Source organism: Miniopterus natalensis, chromosome 9 (assembly GCF_054644295.1).
Source record: "Miniopterus natalensis isolate mMinNat1 chromosome 9, mMinNat1.hap1, whole genome shotgun sequence".
In the NCBI taxonomy this organism is placed as follows: Eukaryota; Metazoa; Chordata; class Mammalia; order Chiroptera; family Miniopteridae; genus Miniopterus; species Miniopterus natalensis.
The window spans coordinates 48,541,976-48,569,932 of NC_142089.1; the positions used below are offsets into that span (position 1 = coordinate 48,541,976).

The 27,957-nt window shown below is 39.0% G+C and overlaps 1 protein-coding gene across 2 annotated transcripts; it reads left to right on the forward strand.

Moving 5' to 3' along the window:
- On the forward strand, positions 1-27,957 carry PTGFR (prostaglandin F receptor). 2 transcript variants are annotated; one of them, XM_087820541.1, is made up of 3 exons: positions 1-79; positions 1,455-2,324; positions 26,653-27,957. In XM_087820541.1, exons 2-3 carry the CDS (start codon positions 1,527-1,529, stop codon positions 26,950-26,952), a joined length of 1,098 nt encoding a protein of 365 aa, XP_087676667.1. In that variant the 5' UTR covers positions 1-79; positions 1,455-1,526; the 3' UTR covers positions 26,953-27,957. The 2 variants fall into 2 exon arrangements, with proteins under 2 accessions (XP_087676667.1, XP_016072295.1); XM_016216809.2 differs by lacking the exon at positions 1-79 and adding an exon at positions 259-317.

The window sequence follows — 27,957 nt, forward strand, 5'->3', positions numbered from 1 at the left end:
GGAGGCGGCGCGCGGGGCGCGCGGAGCGGCGCGCCCTTCTGCTCCGCCCTGAGCCCCGCGGGCGGCCCGGGATGCCAAGGTAACCACCCCTCCAGCCCCTCGGTGCCCCTGCGTTGGCCTCGGGATGCTCCACGCGCCTGCGGTTTCGCCAGCCGCCCGCAGACTCCCGGAGGCGGCTTCAGCCCGCCGCTCTGGAGGGCGCCTCAGCCTGCGCGTGGCAACAAGTTTGGACCAGATGCGCCGAGCCGGGGAGACCCGTAGAGAGAAGGGCTCTCGGGCGGACCCGTCCCGACCCTCAGCTGCGGCGTGGGGACCAGGTAGACAAGGCGTCGGAGAGGGAAATGGGCCGGAAAGAGATCCCCCTCGCGCTCCGGGGCGCCCTGCCCGCCACCCTTTGGAGCCCGGCACCACGGCCAGCGCAGGCCTCTGGCGCCCCTCGGGGTGGGAGGAAAACCGGGCCCTGGCGTTTGAGCAATTGCAGAAAGTTTCAGCAAGTTAGGAGGTGTGGGAAGCATGTCGCAAGCAGACGTGGGGGGCGGCGGGGCAGCGCGGAGAAAGTCGGGCGGCGGGAAGGTCGGAGGGCGGCGGCGGTGCTGGGGCGGCCCGGGCAGCCCCCCCCCCCCCGGCGGGCCCCGGGAAAGGCTGGTCCCGAGCCCCCAGCCTCCGGGAAAGCTGCTCGGACCCGCCCGCGGATTGCACGGGGCGCGGTGGCTGTGGCCGTGGGTGTCGAGGGTCCGTGACTCAGGCCTCAACTCCTTGGGGAAGGAGCGACAGTGCTCACTCCGTTTGCGCGTCGCTGCGCTCAGACTGCGGCTTACCCCACGCCGCCTGGGCGCAGGTGCGCACGGCTCGCCCCCCGCCCTGGGGCTTCTGCGCAGGGCCAGCGGGGCCGCAAAGCCTCCCCAGAGACGCGCCGCTCTGCCTCCCGCGGGTCGCTGAGGCCTGTGGGGTGCTGTTACTTCGTCTCAATCAAGTCGTTTTAGAACTTATTCAGGAAAATTTAACGCCAGTGACCCTGCTGCCTCCTCCCAAGGCTTGGAGAAGGTGGTTTTGTCTGCCTGACAAACAGGTAATTCATCTAAGGAATAAAGTGCAGTTTGGGGACAAAGCCCATAGGAGAGAGAAAAGAGAAAAAAAGAGAGAAACTTTATAAGGTCACCTTGTTATTGAAATAGACTCTTATGTTTTTAAAAACTTTGTTGGGTTTAAATCTAATCTTGTTAGTGATTTTGTAAACCTGTGCGAATCAGGGGAGCTCCATTTCGGCAGCTTCTTTGCCTTGAAAATGAACCGTGGAACCAGGGGCGATGTGTGTTGCTTCCATGATGATGCAGCCTCGCTTATGATAGGTCAGATCAATCCGATTCCTGCCACAAGGTGCTGGGGCCCTTTGGTCTTAAATGTCTGATAAGCAGCTATGCAGTGCTCATAATTCTTCTGTCTTTACGCTACAGATGCCTGGACGACAAGCCTGCACGGTGCTCAGAGGGAGATGACTTGAGCAGTCGCCTTTTATCTCCACCACAATGTCCATGAACAATTCCAAACAGCCGGTGTCTCCTGCAGCTGGGCTCCTTTCAAATACAACGTGCCAGACGGAAAACCGGCTTTCAGTCTTCTTTTCAATAATCTTCATGACGGTGGGGATCTTATCCAACAGCCTGGCCATTGCTATCCTTGTGAAGGCGTATCAGAGATTTAGACAGAAGTCCAAGGCATCGTTTCTGCTCTTGGCTAGCGGCCTGGTAATCACAGACTTCTTTGGCCACCTCATCAATGGGACCATAGCAGTATTTGTATATGCTTCTGATAAAGACTGGATCCGCTTTGATCAATCAAACATCCTTTGCAGTATTTTTGGTATCTCCATGGTATTTTCTGGTCTGTGCCCACTTTTTCTAGGCAGTGTGATGGCCATTGAGCGATGTATCGGAGTCACCAAACCTATATTTCATTCTACAAAAATTACATCCAAGCATGTGAAGGTGATGCTGAGTGGGGTGTGCCTGTTTGCCGTTTTCATAGCTTTGCTTCCCATCCTTGGGCATCGAGACTATCAAATTCAATCATCAAGGACCTGGTGTTTCTACAAAACAGAACATGTCCAAGACTGGGAAGACAGGTTTTATCTTCTCCTTTTTTCTTTCCTGGGGCTCTTATCCCTTGGCGTGTCATTCCTGTGCAATGCCATTACAGGAATTACACTTTTAAAAGTGAGATTTAAAAGTCAGCAGCACAGACAAGGCAGGTCTCATCATTTCGAAATGGTCATCCAGCTCCTGGCTATAATGTGTGTCTCCTGCATTTGCTGGAGTCCGTTTCTGGTAAGAGCCTAAGCCTAACATTTTGACAAGTTTTGCTTTCTTCTGTTTTTCCATGTTCAATACAAGATTAAAAAAAAAATTATTGGTCTTGATGGGTAACGCTGTTCAATCTTTTAAATGCTTGGGTTTGTGCCTGCTTAAAACTTATTTCAGCTCTTAGCTCTGGCTTTGAATTAAGCTATTTATGGAACACATGATTATTTCCCCACAAGCCCTGAGTTGATGGAAATGTCTTACTAAACAATTCTAACTGTATTGTTACCTGCTTGCAGTGCAGTATAAAGTGATTTTAACAGAAGTAGCATAGTTTTAATGTACTAAATATGGTTAGTTTCTAAAATGTGAAAAAAATGACCAACTGGAATGGACTCCAGTAAGTCTTCGTAGAAAGTCACATAGACTTTTGATTTATGGAAAAGGCTAGTTAGCTACTTGGTTCTTCTAAACATACAGTGACAGGTCTCAGCTTGTAAAGGGAGGTGACGAGTTGAGATGGTTGGATAGTTCAGGTGAACTATATGCGTAGATCAGGTGAAGAAATCACTACTTCACAAAGCCAGTAGTGTAGGGAGAGGTACGATTGGCAGGAGAGCTAGGGAGTCCTCCCTTTTCATTCATTCCTTTAGCCAAAAGCTATAGTTGACAGCTTGATGTTTTTAGGAAGGAAGGCGAAGGTTAAGGAATGGGCAACAAATATAAGTCATATTATTTTCCAGGTAGAAGAAAAAGATACTTATGTTTGGTAAATGTGACCTTAATGCCCTTCAACATTATTCTTTAGGATGGAAAGAGTGACAACATTCCGTGAAAGAGAAAAGGTCCTGTACGTAGCTACTGATGGCAGCAAAGATTGTTTTCATTCATTTTTCTGTACCAATGGGGAAACAGGCTGGTATCCAGAGATAGTGATAGAGGTAGAAGTGAGGCAAAGGGGTGAGACAAAGGTTGACATAGCATAAAGGTCATGCTCATACCTTGCTTGGTGGTATGAAGATGTTTTCACTCATGCAGTTTTCCTAAGCCCCCAACAGGTCCCTTGTCCAAGAACTGTTGCCAGTGGAACTTAATAAACAATCCTGATGACCCTGAGGCACAGAAATGTTTGTGAGAGCTGCTGACACAGACAGAGACAGATCCTGTGACAGTCAATGTTATTTTACAGAAGGATTTCAATTTTTTGAATATTTTTATTTCTATTCATATTATCTCCTCATAATTTTTATTTAGCTTTTTGAATAGTTAAGTCACTTAAATATTTTTTTTTCATGATGCTCCTGAGTTGGACCTAGGAACTCAGCCAAGGGGAGGCTAAGCTGGGTCTGTCAGTGGCAAGTGAACATTTTGAGGCCTGCTTGTTGTCAATTTCGGAGGCCTTAAGTGAACCCAAGTAGGGATCTGATCTGTGCTCATAGTATAGTTAGTTGAATCTTAGCAGCAGAGAACAGTTCTATCAAGGCTTAGAATCACTCCAGTGTTCATTCTTGAAGAGTTTAATTTATGCCACTTGACAAAGGGAATTTCCTTAGAATAATGCTTCTTTTTCTCTTAAACTTTGAAATACAGTAGCTTTTCAAGATAAAAAGTGTGTCTGAATAAAACTGAATTGACTTGGGGGTTGGAAAAGAAATACAGAGAAAGTGAGAAAAGAGGTAGTTGAAAATATTTAAAGACTTTTTTTAAAATGAAGGTCATAGTTCTGGAGAAAACCTTAAAAACATGAAATAGTGAAGTCAATGAGAGACAGATAATTTGGACTGAAGTAATCTTTTGTGCTTTGGTTTTTATTTGTTCTGAGTCACTTTTAAATTCTGCTTAGTTCTGGCTTTGACTTTGAGAGATCGGCGTGATAGGTTAACTACTGTAAGACTGGAAGGTAGCAGATTTCAGTTTTGCCATGGGTAGTTTAAATTTATGTTTTGCTCTAGTTTCTTTTCCTGAATTCTTGGTTTTCTTCACTGTTAAAATGGGTATTACAACTTAACACATATTTTGAACATATTTCCTAGTGGAAACGATTTCATTTTCATGAACCATTTTCTGAGGTCAAGATTGTCTTAAATATGAATTATTGACACACCTATGAAACAATGTATCAATACTTCTAAAATGCATTTTAGTATGAAAATTATTTCTTTGTTAGATAGCTAGTAAGTGTACCACAGAGACTCCTTGGTGGATTGTTATTTTATTTCAAGCATTCTTTGCATTCCTGGTTTCTCTTGTGCAGATTTGGGTCTTCTTGGCAAGTTCAGGCTAAAGGACTTATACATTTCGTGGTCTGGACACAAGTGCCTTGGGCATTATTAGGTTAAGGCCATCAGACAGCTCTAAATGGAATCCTAGTAAAAAACAACAACAAAACTCAGGCTTGGGAATGCCAAAATAACACCCTACATGAATATCTCAGTTGAAGCATTTCTCCTTTTTCCTCCTTAAATGCATAGATGTTAGTGACTGAGCCTTCATCTTCCCCCCTATATTTTAAAAGCTTCTTAGTTTTACAGACACCTCTGAAACCAAGCTTCTAGATTCCCATAGATGTACTATAATGGTGACAGCTTCTAGATCAATGCTCCAATTTACACCATGTTCCTACCATCTTAATTGATAAGTAGGAATTGTTGGATTTGTAATTTGAATGAACATCTGTGCACGCTCTCTGACCTATGTTCACTGTCATTTTCAAGGCAGAAACTGGAACAAAGATACAGGTACACACACGAAGAGAGAGAAATTCAGATGATGGAGTCTGTGCTTGACAGGATTTAAAACATCAAAACTTATCAACAGTGGCATAATTTCTAAAATGATTTAAATTTGTAGCTGATGACAAAGGGGATACTTTGTTAATTTTGACGATTGAGTTTAATCAATACAAAGGCAAGAAGATCATGATGTTTGTTTGAATTCTCTGTTTTAAATAGGCTTTATTTTTCTTGATTAATTTTAGGTTTTCTGTAAAATGAGTGGAAAGCACAGAGTTCACATTTACCCCTTCATATCTCTCACTGCCCCCCAGTCATCCTTATTATTAACATCTTCCATTGATATCATACGTCTGTTACGATTGATGAGTTAGTATTGAATACACTGTTACTGATTAAAGTCTCTAGCTTACATTAGCGTTTTCTGTTTGCATTTTACATTATGTGGCTTTTGAAAAATATTTTTCCACCATTACAGTGTCATTTCAGAATAATTTCATTGCCCTCAAAACCCTTTTTTAATTTAACGTGTCACTTTTCCTAAGGAGAAAATGTTTGTGTGTGTGTATGTGTGTTGAGATTTGTAGTACAATCATAGTATTATTTTAAAATATAACTTGTTAATGACTTTTAAAATTTTACAATACTTGGATTTTACAACTTTAAACATGATTAACACATGTAAATTGACTTAATTATACTACCAACTGAAAAATATAGGAAAGGACAATAGGCATTTATTAGCTGATAATTCCATTTAGCAGCATGTTAATACAAAAATCTTTGAGAGTCACATGGCAGTTATAAAATTGTCTTGTGTGCATACTAAGTGAATTGCTTTCCTTAATAAGTAAGTCTTAAAGGCATTCTTTCAGTGTTTCCCAAGTGAGGGGGAAAATGACATTTACTAGCACTGTCAAGTAACATTTTTTTAATATTCTTTGTTTCCGTCTTTATACAGGTAATGGTTTTTTTAGGAAATAACCTAGAACATATAACCCTAAAAGGAATTTATTGTTATTGCTATGCTTATTTCACCAGTTTGGTAGAGTAATAAATACTTGTTGACTGGTTGACTGTAACCTAAGTAGTATGAATGTCAAGAGATTGCAAATGATTGACCAGAAGGTTAGATTCTGAGTTTTGTAGGTAAGAGTTAATAAAGCAAATACTGAAGCCAATGGAAGTTTTTCATCTGTTCCCTAAGTTAGCAACTGTAGACTTCTGACACTATTAACCTTCAGGGGTCTTTTACCTCCTTCTGGGGGATAGGGGATCATTTTGAATTGGGAAAAGAAGTATAAAATATATGAAGAACAAAATGGTTTCTTTCTTAGGTGAGTTCCCCAAAGAAATGTGTTCTCCTGCATGTGCTGAGTTTGAATTTGATTTTTGTACGGTTGTTACTCTTATGTTAGTATTTCCAGTCAGTGTAGTCACACAGTTGGTGACTAAGATGTTTGTGAGATATAAATCAAGGACTTGGGTGGCTAATTGAATTTTGGCTGAATTACCAGAGGTATTGGCATCATAATGACCAGGTCTGGGAGGGACAATGGCAAATGATAGAGCGAAGCAATATCATAGCGCATCTTGACCATGAGCGAAGATTGTTTTCTCTGAAAGGTGGGCCCTCACTTTCGTAGTTAAGAACTGCGTCATGGAAACCTGTGTGCCGTCTTGTGCATTTGCTGCGACACCAAAAAAGATGGTGAATGGATGTACACATTTAAGTAAAAAGGAAATGTGGGAAATGTATGAACACGCACATACATAATGTGTACATGTGTAAATTATTTCCCCAGCTAAAAAAATTAATTGATCAATCCACTCTTGGATCTAATTGCCCCAAATAAAAGGGCTTCTAATGGATTTCATTCTAAAATTAAAAACAAAATGGACTCTCTTATAGTTTTATATCAGATCTTGGAAAGTAGGTCTTTGGTTTATTCTTGGATTGCTGCTGATTTTAGAGGCAATGTTGTCGTACGTTGTTTTAGCTGGTTTCCTCTGTGATGTGGGATGTGCTCTGATGTTTGGAATTTGGAAGCAGCAATGATGTCTGGATAAAGGCCTGATGATGACACTTGGGTTCTAATCTACACAATTCTTAAACAACTCAGACACTTAGAACTCAAAATTCTTGTCAAGAAGAATACATATACTTTAGAGCTATGCTAACGTAGTTTACATTATGGGAACCCAGGCTGTTTTTGTGTTTGGGTGGGCATGGAGTAGGTGGTGTGAGGTCAGTGACAGTCGCTGGTAGAGGACTGGCTCTGGGATATTGGGGAGCACATTGCTGTCCCTGAGGCTTGGTCTTCTTTTCCCAACTCCTCTCTTCAATGTCACCTCCTCTATCCAGGCTATCTTTAAACATACCCTTTCTCTTCTGTCTTTCCTTCCTCTGCTTTAAATCTCTCATAGCACATATCAGCAGTATCTGATAACACAGGATACGTTTTGGTTTGTTTCTCTAGCTGTTTTTTGGCGTCTGTCCCCAGCATGGATGCTCTTTGAAGGAAGAGACCTTGTTTATTGCTATATCCTCAGTTCCTAGGCCAATGCCTGGCACGTCATTGGGGCCAGTGGGAATTTGCTAAATGAATTTCACGTAAAGGAGGGCTTGCTCAGTCAGCGACAGTACTCGATGCCACATGGGAGCCATTCTGCTCATGAGGTCAGGACTCAGTTGCTTAGCCTCAAGGATACTTAGCCTTCTACTTCAGACTGGAGTTCACACCGGAGAGGTCTGAGAGGGACAAATGTGTTCGGAGGTTCCCCAGGAGTATTAGTTGGAAGTGGCGTCCTGGAGAATCCTGAACATTCAACAGTTGGAATCTGGTGCTAGAATTTAGGAATTTTGTCAGCACCCAGAAGAATTTCATGCATAAACTATGATTGTATTATTCTCTTATGATGGTATTATAATTATTTGTTTACATGTGAATTCCCTCTGTTAGTCTTGGTTCTTGGTGGCTAGGTTCTGTATTACTGGTCTGTATTTTAGTTTCTACAAACAGTAGGCCATAAACCAGTGTTTGTTGAATGAATAAACTAGGAATCAAGTACCAAATGGGAAATGTTAGGTGATATTACTTATTCAAAGTTATTTTTCCCCATTATCTTTAGCACTGCCTTTCTCTGTACATGCACACATTTCTCCCCCGAAATGTATGTATGTATGTATGTATGTATGTATGTATGTATTTATTTATTTATTTATTTATTTATTTATTTTTTGTTAATCTTCACCTGTGGATATTTTTTCCATTGATTTTTAAAGAGAGTGGAAAGGGTGTGTGTGGGGGGGAGAGATTGAAAGAGAGAGAGAGAAACATTGATGTGAGAGAGACACATCGGTTGGTTGCCTCCCACACGTGCCCCGACCAGGGCCAGGGGTCAAACCTGAAACCCAGGTATGTGCTCTGGGCCGGGAATTGAACCCGTGACCCTTTGGTGCTTGACTGACGCTCTAAGCACTCAGCAACACTGGCCAAATGTATTTATTTTTTATTGGTGTTTTATCTTTGAGAGAATCTTGTTAGGAGACAAAAGGAGACCATTTCTTTGAGTAAAGTTCTACAGATATTGGTCATTCATTGTCATCAATAAAATTTCTATAGTAAGTGTTGACATTTTTCTATAAAATGGGTTTGCTTACCTCCAGTCTCTACGCGCTGACTGAGTGAACATATGGCTTATTTTGTATTGCTTATCAGGCTAAAAGATTGGATAGGTTTTATATTTGCAGAGGATTAATTCTCTGAAAACTGCAACAGAGCTGTTTAGTGGACACTGTGGTGCCCATCCAGATACCCTTTTGGGTGAGTCTTGCTCTTGGAGAAATTACCCTCCACCAAAGGGAGCTGCCTTCCCTGTGGCTGTGCTCCTCTCTCTTTGGTGATTCTGTGTGCAGTGACGGAGAGATGGGGATACAGAGAACTTTCCCTCTTGCCTTGCTTGGGACATTTCAGAAGGGTCCCCCATGCTTCAGAGCTTGCGGAGGCCTTTCTGGCCTGCATTGCAATTTTGCTTCTCTCTCTGCCAACCCCTACCCCCTTCACTGCTTCAGACTCCCCAGAGAACTTTCTACATGAAATCTCTTTCCCAAAGTCTATTTCCTGCAGAGTCTGACTTAGGAAAATCTTCCAAAAGTCCATTTGTTCACACATTATCTAAATATGAAGTATAGACTTTATTGCACATAGATTTACAGTGTGACTTGATAAATATATTGAGCTATGTATGGGCCTTTAGAATTGCACTCACTTGAGTATATTATCCCTCTTCATGGGGGTGTATGGTGTAAAAATGGCCCAGCAAAGGCCAATCAGTTAAAACAAGACGGTCCGAGGCTGAGAATTTACCCAAAAGTCTGTTGATTGAGATATGCATGGTGGTCTAAGATACTTTGGTATTTTATTTTCATTTACTCTTGGCAAAGCATGACTTCCTGTTTTTATGGAGAAAGATTTGTAAAAATGCCCAAAGATATCCTAGACGTTGAGACAGCACTTACAAAACACTACTTGAATGATTCAAGTGTAAATAAATCCGAAACATGTGGATTAAATTTATACCCTCATGGATATAAAAATCTTCTAGCTAAATGTGTTTTGGGGTTTTTATTAAGCTCCCAAACATTTGAAGGACAATTCAAGGTATTGATATGCCTAAAATCTCTCTGTGTTACCAGCTCTAACTTTATTTCCTTAGTCTTAGCCTTACTGGAAGTATATAAAATGCATTCCACTTATGTTTGCTTTGGAAGGCATTTATAATCACACCAAATTTGATCTGGTATATCAATGCCATTTATCTATATTTAGAGAGAACTTTTATCTAATAGGAGAAATTTGCCTTTTCTATGTGCAAATATTACCTTTCAAAACTTGTGCAAATTTGTCATTCTGTCTGCCTTCTGTCCTGGGTGTAAGGATATTGCCACGGAAGAATGGATACAATTGTGGCTTAATACAGAGAGGGAGGTGGTTCTTCTCACACCTCCTAAGCTATTGAATCCCCAAATAAAATTCAGATTGGAATGCCAAACTGGAGTGCGGCTGTGGTGTGATGGTGAGGGAGACAGAGACAGTTAGATTATGTAAAAGGATTTATTTTAGCTTTTTGTGCCCAGTTCTCAGTTAAGCCCTCCCTTTAGAATACTGTTCGAGTATAGGCAAAGGGCAGAGTCCCAGCCCCATCACCTCTTAGTTATGACCTGGAGTCCCTCTAAGCCAATTTTGTATATCTCTGAACTTATTATAATAATAGCACTTAAGCCCTAGCTGGCTCTGTGGTGTCTCAGGTTTAATTCCAGTCAAGGGAACATACTTCAGTTGCAGGTTCGATCCCTGCCCTGGTCTGGGCACCTGTGGGAGGCAACCAGTCGATGTGTCTCTCTCACATCGATGTCCCTCTCTCTCCGCACCCCGGCCCTTTCACTCTCTCTGAAAAGCAGTGGAAAAAATATCCTCGAGTGAGGATTAAAAACATAGTACTTAAAAGTACTAACCAAAAAAACGATTTGACCTTCCTACAATCTCATGACACAGCCATTGGGACACAGTAAGTGCTCAACAAAATAAAAAAGTCATCAAAAAGTTTTTTACTAATTGTTGCCACCCACCATCTCAATTAGAAATAATCATCTGTGTTTAATTTAGATGCTTTCTATTTTCTCCTCTATTAGGAAGGTTTGGCTGCAGTTGAAGGAAACAGAGGGAGCTCATAGTTTCAGAAAACTTTCTTGGGCATTTCCACCTGAGGTTATTTCACTATCTCACCAGAACTGAAGCTGTTGTCAGCTCATCTTTCACGTTATTCAAACTTAAGTATACTAGCAACTCATATTTATGATAATTTATAAGGCATTAAATTATAAATTATTGGAGTCAAGTTAAAATGAGCAAAAAATTATTGAGACTATTATGTATAAGTCAATACTCTTGGAGTTGTATTTTCAGGGATTAAAATATAAAGTTCTTTCCTCAGAGAGCTTATAATTTGGTTGGAGTAGAAGACATACCCAGTCTAAGAGTTAAGATATTAGCTCTTGGAGAGGAAATATAATATAGTAGTTAAGAGTCTGGGTTTGCCCTGCCAATGTTGCTCAGTTGGTTGAGCATCCCATGTACCAGGAGGTCACTGGTTCAATTCCAGGTAAGGACACATATTGGGGGATTTATCCCCAGTAGGGGGCATGCAGGAGGCAGCTGATGGATATTTCTGATGTTCTGTCTCATCGATGTTTCTCTGTTCCTCTCCCTTCCTCTTTCGGAACTTAATAAAAACATATTTAAAAAAAAAAAGTCTGGCCTGGCCAGTATGGTTCAGTGGTTGAACATTGACCTATGATCCAGGAGATTGCTGTTCGATTCCCAGCTGGGGCACATACTCAGGTTGCAGGCTCAATCCCAAGCAGGGGGCGTGCAGGAGCAGCTGATCAATGACCCTCTCATCATTGATGTTTCTCTCTCTCTCTCTCTCTCTTTCCCTCTCCCTTCCTCTCTCTGAAATCAATAAAGATATATTAAAAAAAAAAAAAAATCTGGTTCAAATCCTATTTCTTCCACTTCCTGGCTATGTGACTATAACCACCCTGGGCTTCAGTTTCCTCATGTGTAAAGTAGGTATAGTAATAGGGCCTGCCTTATTGGGTTGTTGCGAGGACTAAATGAGTTAATAAGTAATACTAATTACTAATAATTAGTACGTTGAATAGTGCCTGACATAAGAAGTACCACATGCTTCAGTTATTATACTATTATCATTATTGTTGCTGTTACTATTAAACATTAGTGCTGCCAGCCAATAATTTTGTCAGCAAGATGATCAAAAGTATTTTCAAATTAGTTATTAAATGAGTAATAGGTGCTATAGTAGGGAGCCTTCACTTCCAATTTGGTGGTCCACAGTAATGATCGGTTTATTTATTTGACAAATATTTATTGAGCACCTACCATGTGCCAGGCAATGTTCTGGATACTACAATAACAATCTCTGTGATTTAACTGTTTGCAATATCTATGGCTTTAAACAACAGTACTTATAGAAAGTGAAAAGAGAGGACATGTGTAGGAAATTGAAATATGAAGATATTCAGTTATATTTTATGTTAGAATAGCAGGTATTCTCTTGTGAATGTATATGGATGAGAATTTTTTGATTACTTATTAAAGGAAAAAATTTTATAGTATATCATTTAGAAGGAAAAATTCCTGGAAATACATGTGCTCCTAATTAAGTAATGTGAACTGTAAAAACCAAGGAGAAAAGAGATAATGTATGCAATTTCTAGAGATATAAAAAATCTGTGAATAAGAAACTCTTCCGTATTTGGGACAGGCTTGAACAAGATTAGAATACAAGAGGTTGTAATAAATTAATATGAAAAGCCAGAAGAATTTTCGAATGAAATGAAACATGAGTAATGAAACATGAATTTCATTAAATCAGATAATAAAAAGTTAATAACTCAAATTAATATTTTATACAGCCTTTTTATAATGAAAGTGACTCTGGGTTAGAAGAGAAATAAATGGCGAAATAAAACATTATAAAAATCACCAATTTAGGTTAAGAAAGTGTGAGAGAGGACTGAAAATAAGGAAAAACAAATTGCTGTGAACATTGCTAATACTGTAAATGGGTAAAATTTAAATATTCATTTATGCTTTAATTTGCTCATTGATTTGTTCTTTCAACTGCACAAAAGGCTGGGTGTCTGTCCAGGCAGGGAGTCAATTATAGAGACGGAAACCTCACCTGGGAAAATAATCCTGAGGCAAATTCTAAGAAGAATACTTTCTAGCTCCTTTTTTTTAATCCATGATCTATGAACACTGACTCTTATGTGTATCTTTCTTTTCCTTTCTTTCTACTTTTAATATAGAATAAATATAACTATTTGTATTTTTCTGGCCTTGCCCGCAGAGGGTTAATTGCTTTAGTAATAGTAGAGGAAACTCTGGGCCCAAAGGTACATTGATAAGTGTTAAATAATAATGCGGTAACAGCAGCAGCAACAGTAGTTATTATTGTTATTAACCTGATTAGATATTAATAGATAACTAGGTATTCCCTTATTTTGCCTCTTGTATTTATGTTCATGGCAGAAGACCAGAAAGCAAGGAAAGTAAAAACCACACGAATGACAGAGGTGGGACGCAGGCGAGGCAGCGAGCAGGGACCAGGCAGTGAAGGCAGCAGGGAGCCGGCCGGTGTAGGAGGCCGGGGGCGGGCGCTTGCATCTTTGAGGGACCACATAAGAAAGAATAGACCTCTTTTTATTTCCATGGACATATTCTCTTTATTGAGGAATATGAAATTTTGTGTATTATATTCCCTCAAACTACTTTTAAAAATGCAATGTTTTCTTTATAAAATTTTATTGTAAAAATAACTATAAATTAAAATTTTAAAAAATCTTTCAAATTACACTAGCAACAGATAACTACTGTTAGCATTCAGGGTGCCTCTTTTGCCCTATCTAATAAGGAAAAACATATTGTCATTGATTAATAGAGTAGTTAAGTTTTCTATTCTTATATTACTGGGTATTATCTTCCTCTTTTGTGAATGTGTGGGAATTTGTATATGATTTTCAAGAACTCTTTGGATGACAAAGAACAGATAATGTTAACATATAAAAACAAATATAAAAGCAATTGTTTTCTCAGACCCGTGGTTAGCCTTTTAATTTAGTATTTTAATTTATAAAAGTAGTGAATTAATCAATAATTTCTTTTGTGGTTATTGCTTTCCGTTTCATGTTAAATACTTTTATCAGGCTAAGATGATATGGTTATTCATCTGTTTTATCTTATAGCACTTTTGCCCTTTCATTTTTGGTATTCATGTTTTTAATACATTTCTGGTTTAGTTTGCAAGTTAATAATATGGGTTTTCTTTTGAATGGTTAACTAGTCTCAAAATTATTTATTGAATGATCTTTCTACAATTGTTTTAAATTTCTAATGTTATGTCAGAAATTCTTAAATGTGTTTGGATTTTTTCTGGACCCTTTATTATATCTTATTGAGCTATCTTTAACTTTATGTACAACTACCATCTACTTCACACTTTATGGAGACTTGTGTTCAGTTTATCAGTTGCAGCGTAGAGTGTTTCCTTTCATTGTCATTATCTACTTGCCCTATTATCAAAGTCATGTTTTGAATGATAGTTTTATAGTTTCTTCATAACAGTACATAGAAAGCACTGATCTTGACACATTCATTTTTTATTTATTTTTATTGTGACAAAATTCACATAAAAATCTTATTATTTTAACCATTTTAAAGGGTATACTTCAGTGACATTTAATACATTCACAATGTTGTGTATCCATCACTATTGCTTTTTCCAGAATGTTTTTACCCCCCCAAAGGAAATCCCATACCCATTAAGCAGTCATTTCCCACTCCCTACCAGCATTTTGTATAACATTTGTATTTTTTAAACTAGCCTTTACAGAAAGTTGTCTCCTTTAATAGTTTAATAATTTCTTATACCAACTTATAAATCTTACTGTTTTCAAATTAGTTAACTTCTTATCAGATTTTGTAAATATTTTATGGGCGTTTGAAAAGAATCCACATTCTCCCTTTTTTTAAGTTACAAAGTTCAATACAGAGCTATTAAGTCAAGAATAGTTTTAATAGGAACCCGTTTCCTTATTTTTAAAAATAGGTTTGATCTTTATTGTTGAAAGTATTACAGGTGTCCCCCCCCAGTTGGTCCCTTCTATCCTGCTCTCCCCCCTTCCCATTTCCTTATTTTTTAACTGTCTTGTCAAATAATTTGTATGAGAACTTAGAATTTCACTACATTTGCATTTTGTTAGTTTGTATATGTATTTCTAATGGTTTTCAAAGGATTTTGATGATTTAGATTTCAGCGTAACGTCATCAGAGGTTAAAAAGTCACGTCTGTTCTATCTTTGTTGTGAATTACTCCTTTTATAAGTATCAAATAACCTTCCCTCTCCCTTTAAAACATTTTGCCTTGAATTCTTTATCTTATACTGAAGGTAAGTATTATTATTGCAATAACAACAACAGATGTTTTGAGTATTTTGGATTTTCTTGTGCACTTACTATTATTGGTATCGTCTAAGAACTTCGAATGCCATTCTTATTAATACAATACAGCATCCTCATAGCATTCACACGGAACAAGAAGAGCGTTTCTCTGCCACCGTCATTCCCCCAATACCTCTTGGTTGGGCTCCAGATTTCTGACAGTGGAAAAAAAAATGTGGAGAGTAAATTTCTTCTTATATTCTGCTGCCTGTATCCTGGTAGCTGCTTCAGTTCTGCTGAGATAGGAAGTATGAAGTTAAATCAGAAGGGAGTCAGTGAATGGCTAAATTTTCAGTATAGAAAGGAGGTCAGTTGCGCCTCGACCCAGGGACGCTCCACTGCAGACAACAGGGGACCTCAGCACCTGTAATTGGACTGCCCCTTACCCGCTTCTGCTCGAGGTTTTAGTTTGGAATTGCCCAAGACTAGGAAGGAACTTCCAACCTAGCCATTTCCTTGGGATCTGCTTAAATTGGAAAATGCACTTTCGGGGGGAAACTGGACTAGACTGCATATAGCAAGAAAGAACTCTGTGACTGCCTTCTTACTTCTCATCTCCCAATATAAAAACCTTTTTCCAAATTGCAACACGAAAATAGCAACAGGTATCTCTATTGATATTCCTGTGCCCATTTCAGTGAACAGAGAATTAGTTTCTGATACAGTTTATATGCTTTTGTAATGACATTTTGTGAATGATAATGTCAATATTTCTCTCAGGTAATATTTCTGAACCAAAAAACGACCCGACATACCAAAGACTTAAAAAAAATTGTAATTTTTATAAACTTTGATAGCATGAGATGGTTTTAAAGCTGTTACTAAGTGTATGGTAATTCTTTTCTCCACTGAAAGTCTACACACAGCTAAGGCAGACTGTACCTTTTTTCAAGGGAATATAAAAAATTGCTGTGAAAAAGTCAACAGAAATATACCAGGCAGTTCTAAATGCATGGCATTTAGAGATCTTTGCCTTTTCCCTTCATCCCTCTAAGCTCACAGCAGGCTTATCTATGGATACAGATGCTGAAGCCAGCTTGCTAAAAGCATCCCTGGGTGGTGGGAAAGACAGCACTGTCTAGGGTTAGTTTCCATTGTGTGCTGTTTACTTTCTCCTAATGCTCCACTTTAGGTTTATCTGTCTAAGGCAGATAGTATAATATAAAAGCCAGTCTGCTTATTTAGATAGTTTTCGATTGATGTGTATTTCCCCATGGTCAATTTAGCAAGTCATTTTATATTTGGTCATAAAGATGAACAAATAACCCATTTTACCTGTATCGGTGCCCTTGTCTCTAACACCTCCCTTGAATGTTGCACTGACATTAATATGTGACCACAGCATTGAGGCCCCCTTTCTCTTGGACTTCTTGGTTTGCTTTGCATGGTTGCCTAAAACTCAAGTTTAAATCCATTCAACTCACCCAGAGATTACTTATCCAGTAAACAGTATAAAGAGACAAGCAAGCTGTGAATTAAAAATCGTGCTTCAGAGTGATTTCTGAAAGATGCTCTGTACAATCTGGCACCAAGCAACCCATAGAGAACAAAGGGTCCTGAGGTATTTCTCTGTTATTCCCCTCCACACAAACCCCGCACTAAGGCCAAGAAACACAAAAAGGTTTCCACTTTAAGGATAAAGGTCAGTATTTTTTAATGTTTAATTCTCACCTGCGGGTACATTTTTTAAAGTATCACTGGAGGATGTTTTTTCCATCGTTTTTTCAGAGAGTGGAAGGGAGAGAGAGGGAGCGAGACACATAGGAGACACATCGATTGGTTGCCTCCCACACTCGCCCCGACCAGGGCCGGGATCCAGCCTGCAGCGGAGGTGCGTGCCCTTGGCTGGAATCGAACCCGGACTCTTCAGGCCGAGGGCCGACGCTCTAACCACTGAGCCAAGCCGGCCAGGGCCCAAGGCTATGCTCTTATAGGTTTGTAGAGAGAGAGGAAAGGAGAGGGAGAGAGAGAAACATCGACCAGTTGCCTCCCGTATGTGCCCTGACTGGGGATCAAACCCACAACTTTTCAGTGCCCGGGGACCATGCTCCAGCCAACTGAGCCACACCAGCCAAGGATGGTCAGCATTTTGGAAGACCACTTGGTATGTGGGACACAGGCAGGATCCTTCTTTGTGGTGAGTAGAGGGAGAGACTAGGCCTCAGGCTTCCCTCATCTGTCACAGCCTGAATTGGGGAGGGAGGAATGAATGTGCTGTCATGACTTTAAGAACAGGTAAAAATAGTTCATTAATAATGCTTTTCGCCAAATGTGTAGCCAAATGTATATGTGACTGGTGGCTGAAAATCACGTCTCTAGGAAGAGTATGCTACTACAACACATGACACCGACTAAAATCTTTCTTTTTATTAGTTCAGGCAGCCTTGATTTGTTTTAATTTGTAATAATTTTTTTTAGGAAACCTACTCTGATTATTCTAGCACACATTTTAATCTCTCTTTCTATGGATAAAATACATCTAATTCTATATAATTATGACAGCCAATGTCACATTTTCTACTCTGTTTCTTGTGGTACCTAGTACACTACTTGGGAGGTTCAAGGAATATGCAACCATTTGTTAGAATCCTTTAATCACAAGTCGCAAATGAAATTAGAGAATTAAACAACATTCTTATAGCTACGATGTATAAATGCATATGATATCACGTAAGAATTTTATTTTTAAAATGTTAGTTTTGAAAGAAAGTAAAGTTTTAAAATATAACTATAAAACTATAATTGCGATGATCATTTTAAATGTAAAGTTCTCGCTTAAAATTTGGTTTTGTGGTATAAGAATCAATCAATTAGTTAAAAACTCTCATCTGCAGCTTCTACTATATGCTGAACATCAGCACTTTACAGGTGTTAACCTATTGAATCCTTATTACATTTTCAATTGTATATTTCCTCAGACTTGGAAAATATTTATGACTCTATATGTATGTTCAGAGGGTTTACCCGGAGGATGCAATCATATAGGGTTTGGCATATTTGCATTTAGCATCATGAGCAGTTGCACAGCATCATGGGCCATGTGTTATAACAGAAACTTTAGTGAAAATTAAAATCACAGCAAATTTAAGTCAAGGTTCATGGTGAAGAGCACTGACATAAAGACAGGTCAGAGAAATTGAATTGGTGGAGGTGGAAGAGGGCATAGAGGGGACCAGTGGCGATGGAAAAAATTAAATTAAAATTAAAAAAAAAGAAAGAAATTGAATTGGTTGTGATTTGTGGAGAAAGATAAACATGATTAGAAGATGGATTCTTTTTATACTTTATTGTTGTACTGACATAGGCCTGATTAAAAGTGAATCTCTGCACACATTTGTCAATACATTTAAAAAAAATCTGCTTCTCTTCTCCCTTTCAGAGCATTGACAATGCCTTTAGTTGCCTACCTTCCTCTGTCCCCAACCTAAGTGGGTTCTAATTTATCTGGGCAAATTTAAAGAACTCAAATAAAAAAAAAATATGGCAGCTTTGTTAATTGGGTTTAAGTATTAAAAATAACCTAGATTTTGTGCAGAATTTTTTTACCCTTTCTCTTTTGTGATCGAAAGGTTAAAGCCCCATCTAGGGGAGAAAAGTCCTTGCTGAACGTTGTGCAGGACAAGTGAAGCTTTGATTAAAACCAGAGAATGCCATGAGAAGCCTGTTTCAGAATTTTGATTACAACAACACAAACTTTTGAAACACACACTTTTCTTGAAAATGTGCTCATCTCTCACTGAACAGCCTGTTTATTTCCAATGTCTTGCAAAATCTGATAGTTTTGCCATCAAGACACTACTGTTTGCAGTTGTACTCAGGCATGCTGGCAGCTGGCGGATGCCATAGTCTTTGACTTTTAAAGAGAGCCAAAGATGTGACCTTAGTGAGAATTCACTACAAAAAAGCAATAGAAACCTATCCATAAATATAATATGTTTAGAAATGCTCATTCATTTATTCCTTAAATATTTTTCTCAGTGCCTCCATGTATCAGACACGGCTCTAGGTGCCAAAGCTATGGTGCTGGATGAGACAGGCCATATCCCCTCTTCTAAGGAGGTTACATTCTTCTGGGGTGGTGGTTGTCAGGGGTTGGGGCTCTTCGGAAAGAGAGATAAGTAAACAAATGATAGGATGTTTTCAAATAGTGGTAAGTGCTGTTACTGAGGGTGGAGGTTAGGGCCCTTTTAGGTCGGATGGTCAAGGAAGGCCTCCTCATGCCGGATAGCTCCGGATGACAAAAGGAGCCAGCTCTGGGGAGATGTGTGGGCAGGGTGGTCGGGCAGAGGGAACAGCCAGCACTGTATCCAGTGCTGGAGCCTTGGCCAGGTCATCCGGATATGCCATTGTGGGTTTGATCTCTGGTCAGGGCATATACAGGAATCAACCAATGAATGCATAAATAAGTGGAACAAATTGATGTCTCTTTCTCTCTTCCTCCCTTCCTTTCTTTCTCTAAAATAAAATTTAAAAATACCTTGTAGTGAGGGACAAAAGGACATTAACTGGAGCAAGGGGGAGCACAGGTGAAGGTGATAGGATTTGAGGATAGAAAGGAAAAGAGGGCTCAGATTGTCTAGGACTTTGTAAGCCATGGTGAGTTTGGGTTAAAATTTGGTTGGAAACCATTTGAGGGTTTCTTAACAAGGGAAATATATGACCTGATGCATGGTTTAAAAAGAGCACTTTGGTTGCTGGGCAGAGAATGGGTTACAACTGAGCAGGAATATAGAAGAAATTTGTTTGCTTGAAATTTCAGTTGACACATGAGTAATGAATAAATGACTTTGTTAGAACTTGTATTGGGAAGTAAGGCAAATAACAAATTATTTATTACAAAGATTAGCTTGTAAGTAACAAAGGATATACTTTCAAAATTATTCTTCAGGTGTGAAATAAAATTATATTTTGTGGCAAAAATTTTAGAGAACATATTTAGTTATGTTCTTGATTGATAATATCAACGTATCTTCTCTGCAGGTTTAGCAAAAGGCATTTTGATGAGAATTCATTTAGTTAAGAATATGAAATTATCCATTTACATTTTGCTTTTGAGATGAAATTATTTGGCCCTCTTTTGATTATGTGCGTGTGTACACACACACAAATTAGATAATCTTATGTTTTAGTCATAAGTGGTTTTCTGTTTCTTGACCCTAAAGAAATGCCCTAATAATTATTTACTACAAAAGAGAAATTTTTAGCCATTACTGCATTTGTCACTATAGTATGAAGGACACACATATACATACACTTTTAGGAGAGTGTGTCTTATGTGTCAGATGGGCTATGGGCCTGGAGTTTACATTTCCCTTGTTTGGAGTTTAGGCTTTAACTCTGAAATAAAAAAACACCACACTATTGATTTTAATGTCACAGTCCTCACTGTTTAAACTGTGTGAACATGGACGAAGTATATCATTTGATTTTGCAGAGATTTCTATAGGGCCATAAAATATTTTAAAATCTGAATACCTCACAGAGGCAAATCTTCTTGGGCAGAGAAAGAGAAATGGCCCCACTTAACGAGCCTCAGCAAATTCTGATTGTAGAAGAGGTTGTGCTTTCTGAGCCAAGGTGCTTAACTACTCTCCAGCTTGTTATCGGAAATAAAAAATCAGTATTCATTCCATTGTTAGGACCTTCACAGGTCCTTACTCAGAAAAGTAATTGAGTTTCCCACTTCAGTTCTTCATTCACTTACCAAATATTTAACAGGCACCTACTACATGCAAAGGTATATTGATTTATGTTGTCTGTACCAATGAGCATCTTCATCAGCGTTGAGTCTGTAGCATATGACAATACTGAATCACCGAAGCATATACTTAAATCTCTACTAATTAGGTGAGCTTCTGTAGCCTATCGTAGGGTGCAGAAACTTCTCACTACCTGAGTTTGGACATACTGGCCACATGTCCTGTGGCAAATCATTAAAGATCTTTGTGAGCTTCAGTTTTAACTTTTTAAAGATGTGGATAATAATACTGACTATATTTAATCAAGCAACATGTGTTTCCATGTGATGCCTAGCTGGTAAGCATCCAGTGAAAGGTGCTGTGTGGTGGTTGTTATTACTGTTCTAGCAATTATTCCATTTGGTACTGAGTTTTACTAAACTCAGTGGTTATTTGAAAAACATTCATTCAGCGACTACCATGGGCATTTGCACATGTGCTACATGGGTATATAAACATGACTAAAATGCACTCCTAACTTCAAAGGAATTTGTAGTTTATTTGGGGAGGCACGAGCAGAACCGCTCTGTTACAAAAGAGCCCTGTGAGCAAGTGCCCGTGGCTTTCCAAGGGGCCGCTTTGCCGAGAGACTTTGTCTGTGTTTAGTCTACGCCGAGCGAGTAAGGGTAGAGAGTTCTCGACCAAAGCTTTCTTGAGTTCAGGTTCATTGTGGTCCCTGTTGGTCTTTGGGCTTAGTCTGTAGTACTGAGTTCTTTTCTAGAAATGCAATTCTTATCTTTTGATTTACTCATTGATTTATAAACTTTCTTTTCTTTTCTTCTCTGGGTTAAATTACCTCACCCTTTCCTTACACTGATTTCTTTTCCATAAACTTGTAGCAAATGCCATTTTAGGTTAGTATCCCCTTTTTTCTTTGCATGATGTGTTTCTTAATATGAATGTTTTTGATATGGTTAATTCTTCTCTAAGATGCCAACTAGAGGCTGTTTTACCTTTTCGGATTTGGGGCCTTTGCAATTTGAGAGTAGAAAGATTTTGGATCTTGTATCTTCTTCTCTTTAACCCCACCAGGGAAATCTGAAGGTTAGTTCAGCCCACCTTCTTCAGCAAATCACTTACCTGAATGCAAAGCCTCATTTCTTATGGATTACATGTTTATCTCCTCTTGTTTATTCTGGGAAAAGTCATGTTCTTTTAAGTGAGTCCATTTTTGTGGTATTATTTGCAAACCTCTTAAGAATACAATGTCTTCTATATAACCACATAAGAAGGGCTTGGCTTTCTGCTATTGCAAATAATACCACAGAACCTGGTAGCTTGATGGAAAACATTACAGAGAACTTATATAATAGAAAGAAGGGGGTTGGAATTGGAACCGCAGTTTTACAGTAGTACAAGGAAGAAATTTCCTGATCTTTTGCTGACAGTTCTCTAAGGGAAGGCGAAGCATCTTGGTACCTTTGGTGGTCATTTTCAGACCTACCTGTTAGATTGCCTAGACCTTTCTTAGTGATATGAGTGAGTCATTAGTGCAGTTTGGTGAAGATCCGCCTTTAGTTTAGGATCAGTCATAGTTAAAGTATGCAGAGGGTATCTCAGTAGCCTAGTGTTAAATGGGTCTATAAAGTGAAAACAATTTGACCTCTTAAGCTGCTTTTTATGTTAAATTTACTTTCCACTCTGGTGGATTTTGTAAAAGTACTTATTACGTATGTTGATGTGCTTTAATTACTATCTTTTAATTACTCCCCGGGTTTGAGACTCAAGCTCCATGAGGAATTTTTAACCTTATCATTTCATAATTTGAAAGCAGGTAATGTCAAACATTAGCATTCTTGGAACAATTGAGTTCACGCAGGGAGATGAAGTCTGAGCTACATTTTTGCACTGTCCCCTCAGTGTGGGTAGGACAGGCAGCCTGCTAGGCAGGGGCCGGCCATGCGGTAGCTCGTTCCCCGTCCTCGTTTTCCCATTTTCCAGCTCCGCACGCTCCCTTTCTTCTATGCCAGCTCTGTATTTTGCTCCCTGCAATCTTTAAATAAGCCATCTTGCCTTGTTGATCTAAATGTGTTTGTTGGACTACCTTTGTCCTGACTACAGGAAAAATACTGAGAGAAATTCTTCAGAGAAAGCGGAAGGCTAAAGTTAGTCCTTCCCAGCCAGTTCTGGGAGAGACATATAATAATCACTTAATTCACTTAAATAGTCAATTAATTACTACAGTGCAAAGCTTTTTTCACCAGGCCCATGGCTGTGTGGCTGAATCAATTCTTTACTGCCTTTGCTGTTTTGATTGGTGCCAATGTTTTAAATATGTTGAATATTGCCATTGATATTGTATGTCTTTATTAGCAAAATAATATATGTTCATAATACAAAGTTTGAAAAACACAGAACAGAAGAAGTTAAAACTGTAAACTCCTTTAAAGGTCTTATTTATTTCTTAAGTAAACTCCTAAGGACTTTTTAATTTCTATGCTATTTTGAATGGTATTTTTACTACAGTTTATAGTTAGTAATGTTAATGTAGGGAAGTGCTTTTTATTTTCTAGTTAGTCACATATTCAACATCTTGCTGAACTCTCCTATTGGTTTTACTCATGTGTTCATTCTATTCACTTCCAGATCACAAAAGTTTGTCTCTTTTCTTCAAATTCTTGCACGCCTCTTTTTTTTTTTTTTTTCCCTTCTTATAGCATTAACCAGGAACTATGATACTATGTTAAGCAGTGGTAGCAATAATGGTCATCCTTGTCTTGTTCCAGATCTTGAAACACATCTATTATTTCTCCAGTGTAATGACTGTTGTAGGTTTTTGTATATAAATTTTACTGTTTCCTAATTTAAGTCCCTCATAAGTACTGCATTAGTTTTATATTGCCATGTAGCAAATCCCTGCAAACTTAGCAGTGTGAAAAACAATGCCTACCTTATTATGTCCCAGTCTGTATGTTAGAAGTCTGGGTGGGTTCAACTGAGTCCTCTGATCAGGGAACCAAATCAAGGTAAGATATGTATCTGAAGTGCTGAAAATTACACAGGAGAGCGTCAGTTTGGTCCGAGTTAGGCCAGTAGGCTGTTATCAAGTGAATGGTAGAGTAGACATTGACTAATAATGAAGGAAGATTAATTCTAGTTTGCTTTTTAGATGCCCTAAAGAAAAATTAAAAATGTAACTACTTAACTCCAGAAAAATAAGTTCAGAAAAAAAAAATCTTTTTATTTTATTTTAAATATATCTATTGATTTCAGAGAGAGGAAGGGAGAGGTAGAGAGATGATAGATAGATGAAAGATAGATAGATAGATAGATAGATAGATAGATAGATAGATAGATGATAGATGATAGATAGATAGATAGATAGATAGATAGATAGATGATAGATAGATAGATAGATAGATAGATAGATAGATAGATAGATAGATAGATAGAAACATCAATGATGAGAGAGTCATTGATCGGCTGCCTCCTGCATGCCCCCAACTGGGGATCAAACCCGCAACCCGGGCATGTGCCCTGACCAGGAATTGAACCCCGATCACCTGGATCCTAGGTTGACACTCAACCGCTGAGCCACACCCGGCCAGGCTAGAAAAAAATCTTAATGATCAAGAAGTTGTCTTATCTTTGTGACCAAACTACCAGATTGACTCAAGTGTCACCATGAAACAAATTATTATGGAGAAGATTCAGGGGTGGCAGAAGTCCTTGAGCCAAGATAAAGACCTCTAAGATGGAGAAGTCTGTTGTAGTAGCTTGAATATGCTCCTCCCACCCACTCCTGCCATTTCCAGGCTCCCAGTCCCTGCTGAGATCTGCCCAGGTGGGAATCTCTGCCTCTGTCTCTCCTTTTCCTCTTCCCCAGTTATTCCCAATTATGACCAGAGACGACAGCCCTTCCCTAAGGACAGTAGAGGCTTCTGGGGAGATATCCGACATACCACCTTAAAAATTAAAAATTTAAAACTCGGCTAAATTGTGCGGGGACTGTAATTTTCTTGTTGTTGTTGAAACTTCCTTGACCTATTGAGAGACCGAACCTTAGGCCTGCTGCCTGATACACTATTCTCCTGGGAAATGGACTCGGAAGGAAAGAACCGTTTCCCCAGCTATCCACAAGATCCTGTTCCTTTTAGTGACAACAAACCGCCTTGAAATCCTTCACTAGTGGATGCTGTTGTACTAAATTTTAGAAACATTTTAAGTTTCAAAATATTAGACTTTTCTGATGGAAGACCAAATGTTTCTCTGGTGACGTCTAGAAATAGCCTCAATGAATAAAGATAATACAACTTTATTCTTTCCAACACTCGTGTGTACATCCCAAGTGTCAGCTTTGTTTTGGATATTAGAAACAAATGTAAATTAGAGACACACCGGCAAATGCATACTTTATCCTGCAGTGTGGTAAGTGGTAAAGCTGGATAGGTGCAGGGGGCACAAAGGAGGGGGCACAAAGGAGGGGGCTACGTGCTAATTCACCTCAGTGAAGTTGGGGAAGGCTTCATGGGCGTGAGCTTACTTTTTGATGAGGTTCAAAGGATGCACGTGAGTTTGTCAGGCAGAAAAAAGGGGGGTAGCAGTTCAAAACAAAGCCATGCAAGCCAAAGCTTAGAAGGGCTTGGCGTACCTGGGACCAGTGAAGCCTTCGTAGTGGTTGGAGCAGAGGGTGTTTGGGGGGAGACTGGACCGTAGAGGTCACTTCGGGTGAGTAATCTAGGCACCGGCTAAAGAGTAGTTTGTACTTTGTTATGTAAATAATGAAGGTGTTGATAAGGGACATTTATCCTTCAACCGTTAGTGTCCTTGGGCCTAATGAAGACATTTTCCTGTGAGAATAGTCCATAAAGAAGATCAAGAAGACCTGGTTTTATTCTCATCTGGGCTTTAGGCTTTCTTACATCCTCAGTCCTGGAGGCCTAAGGTCCGAGCCTCCCTTGAGTTTTGTTTCACCTTTTGTTTTCTTATTTGTTGTTTGTTTTTAGAGCCAAACTCTTTTCTGCAGTTGTTTGTTCTGCAGCTATTTATTTGAAAGTCAAAGCTGGACTGTGATTAGACCAGTTCTAACATGTAGCTGGGGCCATTTATGGAACTTGTTCCACAAAATGGTCTCTTTTACATCACGGGTGGTCAGGAAATGGACACAGGAGACCAAAATCTACATGCAATCTCAATGGTAATACAGAGGGGGAACTCATTTCCTCAAAGCCCTTAGGAAACCCCGCTGTGTTTTTGTAATGCTTTGGCCAAGTTGAGGCTATGAGAGATGAAGAAAAGGTAAAATGAAATAGAAGACATTGGTATCATTGTAGTTAGCAAGAAGAAAATTCTAAAAGTAACATTTCAGAAAAATATATGCCACGTGCAAATTAATATCAGATGCTCTAAATTTATTTTTAAAAACTTATTTGTAGTTTACCTATACTTTAGCTTAATTATGCTTTTATTTACACAAATACATTTTAGTTTTTTTTTTCATTGAAATATACAAATGTGTATTGGCTTTGAACTTACAATTCTCAGAATTAAAAAGAAAAATTAGTTACTAATATCAGTGTTTGTCCTCTTGTGTCTTTCTACTTGTGCACATTTGACTTACCATATAAGTTATCATTTTTGTACATCTGATGTCAAATTCAATTCAATTAAAAAGATTCAGATTTATGCATCAGTATTTCTGCTGTTGTTCATTTCTTTTTGTCAGTATTTTGCAAAATAACATCCCATTGTGTAAGGTGAAATGAATAGCATGTAGCACAGCTAATCAAGTCAGAAACAAAACTGTAGGACTGAGAAAATGTCTGTCGACTCACTTCCCTTGTTGTTTGTTTTGCAGCTGACAATGGCCAACATTGGAATAAATGGAAATCATTCTAGGGAGACCTGTGAAACAACACTTTTTGCTCTCCGAATGGCAACATGGAATCAAATCTTAGATCCCTGGGTGTATATTCTTCTACGGAAGGCTGTCCTTAAGAATCTCTACAAGCTTGCCAGACGCTGTTGCGGAGTGCATGTCATCAGCTTACATGTTTGGGAGCTTAGCTCCATTAAAAATTCCTTAAAGGTTGCTGCGATTTCTGAGTCACCAGTTGCAGAGAAAATAAATCAGCAATCACCTAGTTTAATAGGATAGCAAGCCAATGTAGGTCTAGGACAAAATTAAGAAAAGTTTTGGCAATGTTTCAGTTATTTGGATAAATATTTAAAGCCTAACTGGAAAATTCAGGCCTCAGCAAGTAGTTTGGGGGGCACTTTTGTCAGATTCAGTTTTTGAAACTTGTACAATTAACTGTTTAATTGCACATTTTCACTTTATCTGTCAACTGCAGGTAAACATGATGAAATAATGCCATGGGAGTTAAATTGAAAACAATTTTGGGCTTATCTGTGTTATTTTCTGTTTTTGGAATGAGTGACTCTGTTGAGTCCTAAAATATTTATTTGCCCTGTTTGCCAAAGAATATCTTAAAACTACCTGCATGCTGAAATGGCTATTTGGGGGTCACTGCTCTGTAGCTGTTCCTTATAGACCAGGCTCAATGAAATGGAGTGCCCTCATTTTTCGATCTGGTCTGCTTTACCCCTCATTATGAAACCTCGGTCAATATATGTATGGTCATGTCACATGGGATTCCCTGTGGCTTATTATAATGACCTCCATATACACCAGGTGTGGCTGTGAGGTTGCCCAATCTTACGAGCCTTTTTAGAATGAGCCTATCTTTGTCATTTTTGACAAATATGACTTCTTGCATTGTTGTGAAGGTCAATTATTGATTGAAGGTTTTCTTGGTAAGTTATAGATTTGCATAGTTTTCAAATAATCTCCTTTTCCTCTGAAAATTCTATAACACAGAAATAATCTTTAGAGAAACAAAGTCTCTATCTTAGAACATATGGAGGCGATTTGCATTATAGAGGTTCCTAAGAAGCTCTGCCATGGGTAATGCAAACAGAACCTAAACCCAGTGGTAGGTGCCAAAAACCTTGACAAAGGCACTTTACCTTGAATCATCACTTCTGTGTCAGAGAACAAAAGAAACACTATATATAAATATACAAAGACTCTGTGCAGGTAATGTGTTTCTGTCTGCAGGTAGTGTGTTTCTGCTTTCTACTTACACACACACACACACAC